The 17,224-nt window shown below is 36.6% G+C and overlaps 1 protein-coding gene across 2 annotated transcripts in view; it reads left to right on the top strand.

Annotated features, from left to right (window-relative positions):
- Positions 1–17,224, top strand: part of PHTF2 (putative homeodomain transcription factor 2) — a 114,618-nt gene that overhangs the window by 79,409 nt on the left and 17,985 nt on the right. Inside the window, exons 8-10 of one of the 2 annotated variants that reach the window (XM_040644321.1) lie at positions 6,532–6,718; positions 8,226–8,381; positions 13,306–13,524. In XM_040644321.1, the coding sequence (XP_040500255.1) occupies positions 6,532–6,718; positions 8,226–8,381; positions 13,306–13,524 (562 nt within the window). Of the gene's footprint in view, positions 1–6,531; positions 6,719–8,225; positions 8,382–13,305; positions 13,525–17,224 lie in introns of those variants that run through there. The other variant, XM_040644322.1, reaches the window with a different exon arrangement.

Here is a 17,224-nt window from a genome sequence, read left to right as displayed (position 1 = left end):
TTTAAAAATATCTTAGGCTACAACTAGATAACTCATTAGCTTTGCTATAGTCACTCTATTTTAGAATTGGGCTAGTTCTAGAAAAATTACAGGTACCATACATAAACCTGGTACATGATACATAAATTGGTACATACCTCTCAAACTTAGGTGTTGTAGAGGATACCTAGGGAAACATAGGGACCTAAAAGTCTTTGAAGGGCTGTTAGCACATCTTCAAGGTGTATGCATAGCTACACACAGCAGCGATGGTAATATGTAGGATTCTGTGTCATTTTCTTATATCTGAGATTTTATGCATTCTGTTACTCTAGGCTCCCCTCTGTTACTCTAGAGGGTAACCTCCCCTCCCTTGTAGAAATGACAGCAGGACTAGAAATTTCATACCACGTTCTAGAACAAAAGCTATTTGCTATTGTTAACTTTCCCTNNNNTACGGCCGCTCTCTAATGTCCTTTAGTACTCAAGGGATGATCTTCAGGTGGATCTATTTATATACCTCTGAGTATTTTCTAGAGCACCAATAAATACTTCCCCATGGCAGTACAGAGTAACATGAGTGTTCTTGATTACCTGACGAGGTTTTTCAAGTAGAAACACACAGGTTTTCATGTTTGATACAATAGATTTGAGATTTCCTAAGCTAGGAAGTTCTTTAAAAGTTGTGTTAATTCTTTGGTTAAAGTTTTCAATGTTGAAAAACACATCCAGTTTTATGATTTATTTATGGTATAGGTTTGCATTTATTTGCATTTTTTCAGACAAGAGCAAAATCATCATTCATCTCATAAAGGAATTATGCTAATTATACTACTTAGGTTTCTAAAAGTCATTTCCTCCTAAGAGTATTTGTGACCTAGAGCTATCTTTCTTGAATGTCAAGCATAGTAAAGAAAGTTCTACACAGGTCATGCCATTTGAAGATTAATGCATTGGGCTAGTTACAAAATTAGCTCTGAAGTTGTAAAATGTGGCAAGCCTTAACCATGGCAGTGGAATTGCACATTGTTTCTTTGCAAATGCTTTCTGTTCAAAATCTAATGCAGGAAATACTGCTTCTATCACAGAATAACTAAGATCAGTAGAGATTTGTATGTCTCCTGTTTCAAGGCAGTACTAACCTCACTGCCCACATGCCTATGACTCATGGTGTTTGGGTTGATCTAAGAAAAAATTGTTAACTCTGGTTTTTACTAAGCAAATGTATTACATGCATTCGGTGTAGCTGTCAAAAGGTAGACTTTTGCGGATAATACTAAAAAGTACTATTTCTTTCTATACTGTGGTGCTTTTAATTCCTGATACCAGCTTTTTTCTACCCTTTTATTTTATTTTATTTATTTATTTATTTTTAAGGAGCCTAGTACAGGGCTTGAACTCAAGACCCTGAGATCAAGACCTGAGCTAAAATTAAGAGTCAGACGTCCAACCTACTGAGCCACCCAGGTGCCCTTTTACCCTGTTTTTTATTTTTGGTAGAGAATGATGATTTAGAAGTACATGCTTATTTTAAAACCAAAATGGTATTCAACTTGCTTTAATTTATTTTTGTACATAATTTAAAGTTGATTTAAATGAAGTAGCAAACCTTTAAAAAATCGTCTAAGAAGAATTTTACAATGTTAGTATTTTAAGTAAATCTCTTAGTCCTACTGCCTTTCCCTAGTATCTTTATGTCTTCAAACAAGGGATTGGGATAATTAAATATCTGAGTCTTGGTAGCCTGAGTTCCTTTTGAGAAATAAATATTATTCTGTGAGGTTCTTAGTTTCAGCTGTTAATGGCACTATGAGCGAAGCAGCAGTCGGTGGTAGAATTAAACCACCCGGAGCAGTCACAGGTTTTGACTCTCTTTACCTACTTAGTTGGAATTTAGCTCTCCCAACTCTTTATCCTTTCAGCATTTTCCCTGTGCTGAAATCCAGAATGTCCTAATCAGGGTACAAATCAGTTTGTACTTTTGAAAAGATATGATTTTATTTTGAAACAGTTTCAAACTTAGAGAAAAGTTGAGAGAACAGTACAGAGAACTCCCATATATCTTTCACTCAGAGACCGCATTTAAATTCTGCTGATTGTCCCTATTAATAGCCTTGCTGCTTCTGGCAGAAGCTCTAATCTGGGATCATGTGCTGCACACGGTGGTCCTGTCTCTCTAGTCTCCTTCATTCCGGAGCAGACATCAGCCTTTCCTCAAGTTTCATGGTTTTCACATTTTTGAAGACTACAGGCAGTCACTTTGCACAAAGTCCCTTAATTTGAGTTTGTGCCCCTGGTCGGGATCAGACTCCAAGTGGCTTGTGAGTGTGGAATGTGCGTATGTCTTCCCAACTACTAGGTCAGCATTATCAGCTGGTACTTGAAATTGGCTCTGGTGGGATTATTTACACCATGGAAATCAGGAAACACCACAAACAAGGACTTTTTACATCTGGAAACTTAGTTGTTTGACAATTAGCATAATATTGAGTTGTTAGTGTGATGTTTCTTCATTAAACTGAAGTTATGCATTTTTGGCAGGAATATCGTAGAAGTGATACTTAGTTCTTTTCATTGCATCCTATCAAGTGGCAAACAATATGAATTTGTCCTCTTATTGATGATGTTTACATTAATCACTTGATTAATATAATATCTGCCATATTTTCTCCATGTAAATTTATTTTTCCCTTTATAATAAGCAAATGTCTGTGTGGAGACACATTAAGATTATGAAAATAACCCATTCCTTATCCCACCTTCACCTTCTGGTTTTAGCATGCAATTACCTGAATTACTGCTATGATGGTTGCCAAATGGTGATTTTTCTAACTCTGTCATTCCTTCTGCATTTATTAGTTGGCATTTTGCTTTAAGGATAAGCTTTCCTCTATTTATTTACTCATGGATTTCGATTTTATTCAGTTTATTAATATCATTATTCATTTTGATGATCAGATTGGCCTAAATTGGCCAGTGGAGCCCCTTTAGGCAGTTTGTCATTTTTGCTATGTCCCTTTCATTCTTTGATCACTTTCTTACTTTCTAGGGCAACACAAGTTTTAGGTTCAGCTTGTCCTTCCTCTGCCTCAGCCTTGGAGTTAGCCATTTCTTCGAGAAGGGTGGTATCTAGAAAGCAGGATCTGAGTGCTAGAAGTGCTTATTGCTGTTGTGGTTTTACTACCCCCCAGACCTCCTCGATGGGTAGAGCGAGAAAGGTGTCTGTGTGTGTGTCTGTGTTTATCCCTCTACATTTATATTTATCTCTATATTTATATGTATTATAAGCCATGAATTTTCAATGATAGCTCCAGTTCAAATACAGTACCTCAAAACTCATTTGATCTTGTCTTTATATCTTCCTTCTCTATCACTGAAAAACCTGGTTCCCATTGTCCTCAATACACTTATTTATTCAGTTAATCTCTAGATGTAGCCCCTTCCCAACCCCACTGGGCTGCGCCTGACACCTTGCGTAAACTTGTCTTTGAATGGGGCGCCATTCTTGGCTGTGGCTGGGCTGCCTGTGCTGTGCCACGGCCACAGTTCCTGTGCAAGAGCTGTTACTACCAGCCACTGGCAAGCTGCCTCAGTTTCTATTTTGAGCTACTTTGTAAACTCTGAGGGTGGTACGTATATTTCGTGTTTTCTATGTCCTTTCAGCTTGGTTTGCAACTTACCTGCATTTAGTTCATGAGAAACATCAGCAAGCTACTGACTTACTGTTCCTGTCTCCTGAGAGTGTTCTGTGTACTTTGAGGAGAGAGCGGGGAAAGAAACAACCCAGAGGAGACTGGAAGTGGGCAGAGATAAGAGAGGAAGGGAGATAGCCGAAAGGTGTGTGCAACGGGTACTACTAGGGCATAACAGTCTGGACCCTGTCCTTGTAAGGAAGGAGCACAGTCCCCTTGGAAAAATCCCTGAAGCAGCCCTTATTACTGATTCAAAGCCCTTTCCACTAGGCCCTTATCTTTTTGCCCTCGAGGGTTCCAAGTTTCCAGCCACTTTTCCTACTCAGACTATCAGCCTCTAGGCAATGTTTTCAATTGTTTAGTGATCTTTCTAAGGGTGTCCCTAGGCCCTTGAGGGCCAGCATTTCTGTCTTTCTTCCAAGTACATTTTTCCTGTTGCCTATCCTGTCTGATTAATGGTTCTACCAACTCTGCAGTCTTCTTTCATATCATTCACCTCCTTTGGTTCTACCAACTCTGCAGTCTTCTTTCACATCATTCACCTCCTTTCCCCCTGTTTTCCCAGCCCAGTGTAATTTCCAGGAAACTTCATAGTGGATACCTTTCCAGCACATGCCTTTCTCTGTCTTTGGAATTTCTCACATTTTTGGGATATCAGAAAGTTTACTTCCCTCGGTCTTTTTCTACACCTACATATTGCACAGTGTTCAAAGGAGAGGTGATGGGGATAATTAATAGCTGGTGTTTTTATCACTTTCTTCCTGAGGCCGAGAAGGTCACAAGTTTTCTCGGCACCTTTTTTTTTCTGTTTTTGCCCTTCCTCCTCTCCACTTTAATCCATTTTCCTCCTACCTTCTGCCACTCTTAAGTGATCTTTGTTCTGTGGCTCTCTCCCTTGGTCTTGCCATGTCTCTCAGGGTCCTACAGAAAGAAAAGGGTCAGAAGATTGGGCTTCTGAGTCTTGCAACTCTGTTGGGATGTGTTCTGAATGACTAGAAAGCATCAGAACTCTGTGAAGCATGTGGGAAGTGGGCTCTGCCAACCCCCTTAGTAACCTTGCAGGAGAAGGTCAGAAAGCAGAGGGGCCTGTTTGTATAAAACAAAAGCTTTCTAGGCTTTGATGAGTACGTTAAGAAGAAATCCTATCAGGCAATTTCTGCAAGAGTGGGCAGTTGGAGGTAGTGTGGAGAATATAATTAGCCTCATGGTCAGAAGGTCTGTATTTCAGTGCTGGCTTTGCCTCTAACTGGATGTGTGACCTTACATAAGTTACTTAGACCTCTTTATATTTCTGATCCATTGTTTCCAAAATGAGCATTTAGAATAGCTGAATTCTAAGGTCCTATACAGTTCTAAAAGATTCCAGTAGGAATGAGTAACTGTAGTGTTAAAGATAATTCTTTTATGCATTTTTGAAAGATTATTTATTTATATATTTGAGAGAGTGAGCACGCGAAAACACGAGTGGGGGGAGGGGCAGAGGGAGAGAGAAGCAAACTCCTCCCTAAGCAGGAAGCCCTGACGGGGCTGCATCCCAAGATGCTGAAATCATGACCCGAGCTGAAGTCAGACGCTTAACCAACCCAGAGCCACTCAGGTTGCCCCTCTTTTGTGCATTTTTAAAAACTTTTGTTTTTTTTACCTGTATGAAGGCGATATAGTGATTTTTTTTTTCTTTAAAATGGATACTCTACAGAAAATTCAAGGGGGTTTATTTAAGTAAAATTTAATGCAATTGCTTTTTAATAAATTTCATGGTAAATTTCATCTGCATGGAGCACATTTTAATTTTGTGTGGGACTTACACTATATTTCTACTAACCATTTCTTTCACCCACTGTAGTCTCTGAAGAAGACTCCTCGAGCTTTGGCCTATTAATCAGAATATCTTGTTCATTACTTTCCATGTTGTATTTTGTGTATTGAAAAAATGAAATTCCTATAAATGAAGAACCTCAGTTGTAGCCTTTAGGTAATGGCTACATGATAGTAATATTTTTTTCTGGAGCATTTCAGTGGGTGAAAGAAATTATTTATTTTTTTGGTTTTCTTCATTTCTATTTCTTCCATTATTTAGAAACTTGTATTAAAACGTTTTCCTTTTCTTCATAAAATGTTTATGTTACAGTAGGTCCTGTGGCTCCTTTGTACACTAAAATGAATTTATCAGAGATATTTATGTATATATACTAATAGTATTTGGGTAAATGGAGGTGTTAAAACCAGTTTAAACTACTAACTGCAAATTAATAATTATAGAAACAGTTTTTTACGTAAAACTTTAAAATACATTATTAACCATAATAAAATTGGCAAAATTTTGATCATAGATTTTGTACAAAGACCAAGTGATTTGAACCAAGAGTCGTTTGATAAGTTAGGGCATGTCTCTTAGAATTGCTGTTTGTGGGGCGCCTGGGTGGCACAGCGGTTAAGCGTCTGCCTTCGGCTCAGGGCGTGATCCCGGCGTTATGGTATCGAGCCCCACATCAGGCTCCTCTGCTGTGAGCCTGCTTCTTCCTCTCCCACTCCCCCTGCTTGTGTTCCCTCTCTCGCTGGCTGTCTCTATCTCTGTCAAATAAATAAATAAAATCTTTAAAAAAAAAAAAAAAGAATTGCTGTTTGTAAGACCTCAAAACCTATCAAGTAAGCTGAATGAGGACATTGATTTACAACTATTGATTTATTTTATATGATAGGTATTGTATTTCTAAGTTACTTATTATAAAAATAAGGTAGCCATTAAAATTCTAAAAAATAACTCCCAGATTTAATTATTAACAGATCATAATTTCCATCAGTAACCCATCCAAAAGAAGCTAAGTGTACATAATGTGCTTCTGCAATATTTTCCTTTTAGATCAAAGAAAGCGAAGAATTCAATAGATAAATCAACGGAGACTGACAATGGCTATGTATCCCTTGAAGGGAAAAAGACTGTTAAAAGCAGTGAAGAGGGAATCCAAAGCCATGAACCTCAGTGTGAAACTGTTCGACCAGAAGAGGCAGCCTGGCACCCAGGAACACTGAGGAACATTCCTAGCAAAGTAAGTGTGGTTTTTAAAATAGTTTGCGTGATTTTACATCAGCTAATGTAAAGTGACTTACACATCGGAATCACCTTTGAACTCTGTATTTTCTCCAGAATTTATTCTGTGAGCTGTTAGAAATCACACTGATAAAGGTGAAAATCAAAGTTAAATGAATAAACTTGATTGCCGATGTAACCTGTCACCTTCTGAATTGATTGATTGGCTCCAATTTTTCCAAAATGTTAAGCACTTTATAATTTATAGTTGATGTTTGTTAAAACTTGTCTTCTCTTTCCTCATGTCTGTGTGTGTGTATGCGAATTTGTTTAAATGGAACATCTAAATTATTTTAGAAACTGAACTAGGAATCTGGCTTTCCATTCATGTTCCCCATAAGAATATATTACCTTGTTTTTTCCTACTTTCATTACCTTTGGTGTCAGCACAGTTTTTTTTGTTTTTAATTTGAAAAAAAATTCTTATTGAGGACATATTTATTAAGGACAACAATTATTTGCTTACTTTTCTAAAATAATAAAGAAATCCTATGTTTATTGTAACGAAGCCTAATGTAATATCATCACTTTGTTTCGCTGAATTTTTTTGGTTAAATAACTTTTTCTTTAAAAAACTTACAGTAAAAAATATGGCCAAATTGAAAGATGTTGCTTCTGTTACATATAGAAATGTGAGCATGAACATTTGTGTTGATTCTTCAATTTTGAGTGAAGTATGTGTCAACTACTTGACAATACATGTGTTTTTAGTACCACTAGCTATACAGTCAATAGCATGGGGCTGCAGTGAAATAGAATCCCTTATTCTGATTTTAGATTTTTGAAGCATTTAGCTCTCTGATAATGTGAGCCTCACATCACTATCATCAGTCAGCAGATAAGTTTCCAGTCATATAGCTTTCAAACACATTCTCAGCTATTTACTACCTACTAAAGTTATATGAGAGGAACATGAAAATATCAATAAAACTTAAGCTCTGGGGTCTCTCAATTTCAGAATTTCCAAAATCTGGATGTCTCTTATAAATTGGTACGTGCACAATGTTGTCTAATATGAGCACACATACAACTACTATTCACTTCCTCCCGCCTCATGTCATTATTAAATCAGTAATGGTCTTATAATTGATGGCATTTGGGGTTTGTGCAAATAGTATAATTAGTTCATCTCCGTTTTCTCAGCTTTTTAAAAATGGTCTCTGTTCTACTTTTATCCTATTTTACGTTCTTAATTTTCTAAGCTGTTTCAAATCCTTTTGTGAACAGAAATGTTATAGGACAATATTTGACAAATGGCTGTTGAATTATTCTTAAAGTTGAAATAACAGTATAAGCAATAATTTAAGACATTTTTAAAGAAGATCACATACTAATCAATCACTTTGAGGTTTTTGAAGATATTTGAAGGTGTATGTGCATGTACATGTAATTTAAAATTTTGCAGTTTTAAAGCACAAATTCGGTCGTAAATTACCAGTAATTTTCTCTGTGTACTCCCAACTTAGGATACTCAAAGGACAATAACAAATGTCTCTGATGAAGTCTCCAGTGAGGAGGGTCCTGAAACAGGATACCCATTACGCCGTCACATGGATAGGACTTCTGAGAGCATTCTTCGGAACAGAAAGTCACACCATTATAAGAAACATTACCCTAATGAGGTATATACTTCGTCCTTATGTAAATGTATACGTACCTGTTTTATGTTATTAATTTACAGCTTCTTTCAACAATTGAATATAATTATTGAAGTAAATATTTCCCATCAGTATCAATTATCATGTTATATTGTCTGGGTATGTAGAGTAACAGTTTCAGATTTATGTACTGCACACATGATAGAGAGCTACTCATTTGTGCTCATTTTGTGAATTATCTCTGAAGACTCATACATTCAATTTGTTGTTTACTTTTAAAGACAACCATCCTAGAGAGACACTTCGTGAACTCCTGTGTTAGTCTTTTCCACAAGTTGAAAGGCTTTATAGCTTTTGGATCATAGCAGAGTTATCATTCTAAGTGACTTTCTTCATGTTACTATCACTAGTTATTCAGTTGCCCATTCTGTAAAATTCAGTTCTTTTTTTCTTCTTTGATTCTTTATTAATATTTGTTTTTCTCTAAACCCCTTTCCAACTACATCACATCTCTTGAAGTTATCGCATCTCTTGAAACTATTTAAGTAGAAAAAGAATTTCATTCAATTGTATTTTGAGTATTCTAAGGACAGAACATTTCATTATCTCACTTGAAGGCAAATGTCATTTATGGCACTTTTTTGATAAACATTGCCTTCTCCTCTTTTTAGACTGTATTAGAATTTTTTTCTTGATGGTTTAGGGCTATACTTGTGAAAAATCAAATATTACACTGTGCTGGAGTGTGAATACCTTGATTGTTTCAAGCTTAGAAGAGTTACTTATTCTTCATACAGTCTTCTCTGTGGTTTTATCTCTATTTAATCTTAGTGGTGACTTTGGCTGTTTCTTCTCTAAGGGGCTGCCATTAGACACAGACAAATGCCAGTGTGTCTGCTCATCGACTTCACCCACATCATCTGATATACTGTCCCCTGTTCCTTGTGAAATTCAGTCGTGTGAATTTCTCAGTCTTACACTAAGTACAGTCAGAAGTCAGTTGGTACTGGAAGGGATTCAGGACCTTCTATAGAAGGAGGTCTTCACTCTCCAATAGATAAATTATATGGCTTTAGAGTTACTTTTCTCATCCGATAATCTTTGCTCTTCTTGGTTTGCGGCTATATTTTGAACTCTTGAGATTCTTGAAAGGCAGAACAATATTCTGTTGATCTTAACTTTTAAATAAATACATTGCCTAAAATCTCCTGGGTTTCAAGCTAAGTAATGCTGATAATTAGCTAGTAGACATTGATTGTTTTGAATCTTTTTTTTAATGATGTTAAAGATTACCTAAAAATAAAACCTGGTCTTCAAATTCTTTATCTGCAAAATAGGGAGCTTTAGACTAGAAATTATTTTAAAAGCTGCATTTCAGTTCAAGAAAATTTTGACTCTCAAATCAAGCTAACCTCACAGGGTATTTTAGAAAAGCAAAACAAAAACTCCTTTGAAGAAGTAAAATTGAGACAGGATACAGTAGTGTTGTAGTGTTGACATCTTTATGTATATATTATTCTGTTCTCTTCAAATTACTGGTGATGTTTTTTCTTTAAGGGTGAGACACAAAGAAAGCATTTTGGAAAGCACTTTGTGCCTGGGTAGAACTTGTGGTCTTCTTATAAAATGACTGGTTAGTGACACAGCCATTTGTTATAAGCCTCTCTATGTCAATATCTATAGATATACTTTTTAGAGGTTTTTAGTTTTTCAGGGAGAATCATCCAATCTTCTGGTGGTGTGGGAGTAGTAGATATTATACTAGGCTGCCATGGTGTTTGGCATCAAGGGGATTGGGGATGAGGTGTGGTGATCTTGTCATTTAGTGTGTAGACTTTCACTTAACCCCCTTCCTTCCACCCCTCAACTCTCCCACCCCTCCCCCAGTTTCTTGCCTTTTTCTACTATCTGCTCTGTGTATCTGGTTGTCGTCTTCTAGTCTCCTTTTGGGAAGATGGTGGAGTTACTTGATTATCTGGAATAGGAGGTGTCCTTTGGAATTGATAACTTCCTTTAAGCATTTGCCCTGTTTCCTACTCTCTCCTGCTTTGTTTAACTCTGTAAGTATCTTCCAGTTTTTATTCCCTATTGAAAATTAGCTTTTCATCTAATGAAGGTAGCATTTCATCTTATGAAGGATAATGAAGAAACCATGGGCTTGGACTCAGAACATTTAAGTGACTTTGGAAAAATTGTTTAACTTCTCTGAGTCTCAGTTTCTGCATCTGTACAGTGGAGAGAGGAGACTAGCTTCCTCAGATTGTTAGTATTTATTTATTTATTTATTTAAAGATTTCATTTATTTATTTGACAGAGAGAGAGACAGGCAGCGAGAGAGGGAACACAAGCAGGGGGAGTGCAAGAGGGAGAAGCAGGCTCCCAGCAGAGGAGCCTGATGCGGGGCTCGATCCCAGAACGCCAGGATCACGCCCTGAGCCAAAGGCAGAAGCTCAACGACTGAGCCACCCAGACGCTCCAGATTGTTAGTATTTAATAAGATTATGCACAATTGCCTGGTACAAAGCGTTTATGTTACAAATTCTCATTCCCTTCAAATAAATAATTTTTCTCCCTTTAATTTGATTATACGCTCAGTTTTAGCTATTTGTCTAAAGATTTAAAATAAGCAGACCGAACCAAATTAAATGAGCTGTTAACTCAGCTATATTCTTTAATTCAAAAATTTCCAATTTTTAGCCTTTTTTCAGCAATTTTTAGTGAAATTCAAAGTGGCCACTAATCACCTAAATGTTTCAGGTAAAATTCTGTTTGACATGTAAGTGGTTATAGGTCATAATTTTTTAGAATTTACATTTGTGACATGGCCCACTAATTAATCAGTCTTTGGCAAAATACTTTTATAAGGAATTAAAGATATTTTCTTATCCCTGAAATCACCCATTAGTTTCAGTTAAGTAATCATCAGGTCTTTAATCTTGTTACTCATTTCTGTATATGATTAGCAAATCTGCATCAGAAATTAGTCATAGATAATAATCTAGCTTTATCAAAAATTTTAAATTAATGATTACTGGTTACTAAATACTTTCTGTGTCTTACTGTCTAATGAAAACAGTTGTGATAAAAACTGTGTATGCTTCAAGGATTCTGGTTGACATTAGTGAATCAAACATTTTCGAAGTGTTTTTTATAAAACAAAGGAGACTGATTCTTACCTTTTTTCTTTCTGAATTTTTTTTTCTTTTTATTTCTCTATTCCTGCTCAACTCTGTCAAAACATTTTTACTTCTTCAAACGAATAATTCTCTTCCCACAAATAAACCCCTCATCAACACACTAAATATATATTCATGGTGCCCCATTCTAATATCAATAAATTAATTATCAATCACCTGTCTCATTCATTCAAGATATTTTGATACGTATAGTAAGGGTGGGAAAAAAAAATTGGCTTCTATTTTCCGTTGACTCACAGTGTATTTGAGAGTTATGACTTACTTGAGAATATTAAATTCATGAACATTTAATAACACAGACAATATTATAGATGCTGAATAGCAATGTAAAATTTATTGTCATGGAAATAAATAATAATACCTCGCTTTAGGGACAAAGGGATCACTCTAAATAAAAGCCTTCAAAACTAACATGTGTGGGGCCCCTGCATTGTACCTGGTCTGTATTAAAAGCGACAGTGCTCATTTAATTTTCAGGGTCTCTTTAAGATAGCTTTATTCCCCATTGCCAGAAGACTAAGCTAAGGGTTGGAAACAAGGTAAGCCAGCTAGAAAGGGATAGAAATGGTGTTTTCCTGACACTTGGTTGAGTAGGCTGGAGAGGAGAGTAGGATACAGGGTAGACACATCATCAGAGGCTAGAGGGACAAAGAACAAGCTGTATTTAGGGGCAAGGGCATAGCCAGCGTCACTGGAGGGGAGGGTTGTGTAGGGATGCGTGGAGAACAAAGTCCAAACAGCACATTTGAAGACAAGCTTGCTGGTGAAGGAATTTGAACTTTATCTAGGAGAGCGGTGGAAGTCACAGAAGGACTTAGATCAGAGGAGTGAAAATAAAGCTCACTTAAGGAAGATGAATCTGGAAAGTAGGGATAGGAGTCAATTAGGAGGCCTTTTATAGCAAACAAGGTGTGGATGATAAAGTCTGAACTCTGATGATATCATGAGAAGAAGAAAGGAATACAGTCTAAACATTTTAAAGGTAAAATGGACAATCTTAGTGACAGGATAACTAAAAACAAATCTGAAAATTTCAGCGTACTTGGCTGTAAGGATGGCTATTACCATTCTTTACTCAGTAAAAGTTATTTTGAATTATTAAATCAAACTTTTACTCAAAGGTTGTACAGTAACAACTCCTAGGAGAAAAGTAAATTGATTAGAAATTATTTAACTTGTGCCTTTTAGTTTTTCACTTTTATACCATAGATTGTCTCAAAAACATGAGTTGGCAGTTATCTTCCTGGTATAGATTATTTATTAATTTTACATCAATCTATTGAACGTCTATTTAAAAAGCAAAAGCAGTAGATACATGAGATCTCCTCTTGCTAAAAAAAGACTAGAGTAAGAAAATAACTCCATTAAACACATCAGTTAAAGTTGGCTAATATTCAGTGATAATATAATATCAATACATATACTGATAAAATAATATCCATATGAACTTAGGCTAGTCTCTGCTTGCCTGAATTTTGAACTTTGTGTATAAAAATTTAGGCGGGAACAGGTACAACCTTTGCATGCAAAATAACACTGGAGCCGAGATGTGAAATCAAATAAATTTTGATATGAGGAAATTTTGTTACTTCTTAAATACTAACATGTTTAATGTTTTGCTCTGTTTCACTGTCATTTGACAGTGTATTTGTTGTTGTAGCAAAAAGTAGCAACGTATGGTTCTGAAAGAATCCTTTGACTTGGAAAGGGTTCATAAATTGTATTAATGTCAAAGAATATCTTGATTTCAGGATGCCCCTAAATCGGGTACTAGTTGCAGCTCTCGCTGTTCAAGTTCCAGACAGGATTCTGAGAGTACAAGGCCAGAATCTGAAACAGAAGATGTATTATGGGAAGACTTGTTACACTGTGCAGAATGCCGGTCATCTTGTACCAGTGAGACAGATATGGAAAATCCTCAAATTAATCCAAGTGTGAAAAAAGAATATAGAGACGACCCTTTTCATCAGGTTGGTTTTCAGCATTGGATTATTTGGGGCTCTCAGTCCAGCTTTTTTGGATATGTGTACAAATTTTATAGAGGTGAAAAAAAAAAGCCTTACATTCCATTAAAGTAATATTCTTGTGATTTTTTTTCTTTTTATGTGAGCTGTGGTCTGGCTTCATTGGAACATAGAATTTCAGTATTTATATTATGGTTGTGTCTGTCACCTTGCAAATATTTGTATGTTCCTGAGAAGTTGTTGGTAAATGGAGTTTTATAAGTCAAATTGTGTTTTAGATGCATTAGTCCTTTTCTCATTCAGCATACTTCATGGTCATATCAACGCCTGTGGCCTGAACTCCACCTGTAAGATTATAATTCACACATCTATATCTCATGAATATCAGATTTGTATCTCCTGAGAGCTTTAGCAATGCTATCCAACAGAAATCTAATGAGAGTCACATATGTCATTTTAAGTTTTCTGTTAGTCCCATTTAAAATGTTTAAAAAGTTATTTTTAATATATTTTATTTAACCCCATATATTCAAAATATTATCACTTCAACATATATCCAGTGTAAAAAATACTAATGCAATATTTTACTTTTTTTATACTACATCTTCAAAATCTGTTGTGAACCCTTACAGCGCATCTCATTTGGACTAGCCAGTTTTCAGGTGCTCAGTAGCAATGTGTGAGTAGGGTGCCATATTGGACAGCACACGTCTATGCCATAGCTTTTTTTGAATGTCCCAGCAGTATCTCAAATTTATCCAAACACCCCATCTTCCCTCATAAATCTGTTTTTCTTAAGGCTCTCAAAATCTTAGTGAATGAGGTCTCCATCCATCTACTCACCAGTCCGGAAACCCATGGTCATTTAAAACCCTCAATCTTCCTCTTCTTTCTCTTCTGTAATTTCTCATCAAATCCTAATAATAAAACCAACAACTAAGCTCTTAGAAAATTAAAGGTAGAAGGGAACTTACTTAATCTGCTAAAGGGTAGCTACCAAAAGAACCTCCTAAAAACCTATCGTATTTACTAATGAAATTTTAGGAGTATTTCTATTAAATGCAGAAACATGTCAGAGAAACCCATTATCACTGCTTTTGCTATCAAAATCCTAGCATTTGTGTTTGTCTGCTTGAACTTAGACTGATTTAAAATCCACATTAAAGAGCAAAATGTTGAGCATGACTAAAACAGTTTTGGAGAACAACAGGNCTACTGGATATAAAAATTTACTTTAAAACTACAGTAATTGATAAAGGTAGAATGGTATAGTTGTATGCTGTGGACTAAATGTTTGTGCCCACCCCCTCCCATCCATCAGTTCATATGGTGAAACCTAATGCCCAAGGTGATGGTATTTGGAGATGGGGCCTTTGGAGGGTGATGAGGTCATAAGGGTGGAGCGCCCATGAGTAGGTTTAGAGCCCTAGGAAAGAGACCCCAGAGAGCTCCCTTGCCCCTTCCACCATGTGAGGCTACAGCAAAAAGAGGATAGTCTGTGAACCAGGAGGTAGGATCTCATCAGACACCAAATCTGCCAGCACCTAGATCTTAGACTTCCCAGCCTCCAGAACTGTGAGAAATAGACATCTGTTGTTTCTAAGCCACCCAGTCCATAGTATTTTGTACAGCAGCCCAAGCAGACCAAGGCAGGATATAAACAAATAGATGAATGGGACAGAATAGAAATCCCTGAAGTAGTATGTGTCTCTATGGGTCCCTAATATATGACATAATGGCATTACGACCAGTGGAAAAGGATGGATTCTTCAGTATGTAGTTGTAGGTCAAATGATTACACAAAAATATGTTCCAGATAGTTCCTAAATGTGAGGAAGCAAACTTTAAAATACTTACAAGAAAATACAGGAGAAAAATCTTAGTTACTCTTGATAAGAGAATAATATTTTGTTTTATTTTATTTCATTTTATTTTATTTTTTAGAGAGAGGGCGAGTGGCAGGTGGAGGGGCAGAGGGAGAGAGAGAAAGAGAATCCCAAGAACCTCAGCATGGATCCCGACGTAAGGCTGGATCTCACGACCCTGAGATCATGACCTGAGCCAAAACCAAGAGTCGGATGCTTAACTGACTGAGCCACCCAGGCACCCTAAGAGAGTAATTTTTTAAAGAAGATATGAAAACACAAGCAAACATCAAAAATGAAGGGATTGATAAATTTGAATATCCTAAAATTTAAAATTTGGGGTATAAATTAAGCCGTAAACATTGTTAAAATATGGGGAAATAGAATTGAGGGAATGTTCTGGTCTGTACCCTCCAAGGTGTGAGATATCTAAGCATATGTGTACATAGGGGAAAACCAGGAGGGAAGGATTGAAGAGATACTAGAGAAGTAGTTGTTGAATGAGATTTCTTAAGATTCTGGAAGGGAAGCATAAGTAGGAAGTTTTGCCTTCGATAGGAAGGAGAACACATCTGCTGAGATACGGGAGGAGGAGGAAGTGCACAGAGAAAGTAAGATGATGAGGATGTGGAGGCCAGGAGGTCTATTAACAATAAGTAAGATGATGGGATTGGGGGTTTGTAGATGGTGGTGAAGGCTCAAAGTTATCATTTGTGGGAAATGGAGAGTATATGTTTGCACGTATTCAGGTCAATGAACACAGTAAGAGTCACACTGCCATATTGCTGAGGGTCCAGCTGGAATCTGAAACCATGAATTTGTGGTTGCCCAATCCACACAATTGTGTGATATTCTCTGGAGTACAGTTGTGGTAATCAGTAATAGCAAACATTTAAAAAGCGTTCACTATCTTCAGGCACTGTGCATAGTAATCTTGATGCATTATGCCATGTAATTCTCACAACCTATGACAATGCAATGTATTTTGTATATATTTATTTTGTAGATGAGAAGAATTGAGGCTTGGAATTAAATAATGCACCCAAAGTTACACAGTATAGGTGCTCAATAAATAGTTGCTATTCAAGGGACAGGATAGGACAAGAAGTAATGGATATGGTAAGTGTCTAAACGTGTCAGATTGAGAAGGAAGTGAAACCAAGAAGGGACTGATAGATGGAAGGATAGGTGTGTTCAGAAGTGTTTTAGAATTTGGTTTGAGACATCCCGTAAGAGGAGTTGTGGTTGAAGACTCAGTTCAGAAGTTGAGCAGTTCGGTGTTTTGACAAGGTCCAGGCTGTGGCCATGGGAGTAGCTGCAGGTCCCTGGATTGTAAGAAGTGAAGAAAACAATGAACAATCCATGAGAATAGGGTGTTGGATGAGTCATCTGGATATTCATCTACGTCGCTGAGCGTAATAACTGGAATTAAAGTTTAGGAAAATGCCTGAGAGCTATTTTCCTGGTGATACCCTAAATAGGCGTAGAAGCAGGGACCATGTGTTCTTTTGCTCATTGTTGAATCACACAGTGCTTGGTACATAGTAGGTGTTTAAACAAATGTTGAGTGAATGAATGAAAGGAAATACATTTTTTTTAATGCATGCTATACAGAATAAATTGGTCCTAAATCTATCACACCACTCTGCTCCTTTTTTGATAAGATTTTTAATGTTCTCGTCTGCATATTAATTATAGTATGATGGGCTTACATTGGTTTTGCTTTTGGATTAAAGACTTGATTTTACACACATTTATTTTTCTCAGGCTTCTAAAAAATAAGCTCAATATTTTCAGTTTTAATAGTAGCCGTGTAGGGGCGCCTGGGTGGCACAGCGGTT

Source organism: Ursus maritimus, unplaced genomic scaffold (assembly GCF_017311325.1).
Source record: "Ursus maritimus isolate PB19 unplaced genomic scaffold, ASM1731132v1 scaffold_3, whole genome shotgun sequence".
NCBI classification, from domain to species: Eukaryota; Metazoa; Chordata; class Mammalia; order Carnivora; family Ursidae; genus Ursus; species Ursus maritimus.
This window is presented reverse-complemented; position numbering and strand designations above follow the sequence as displayed.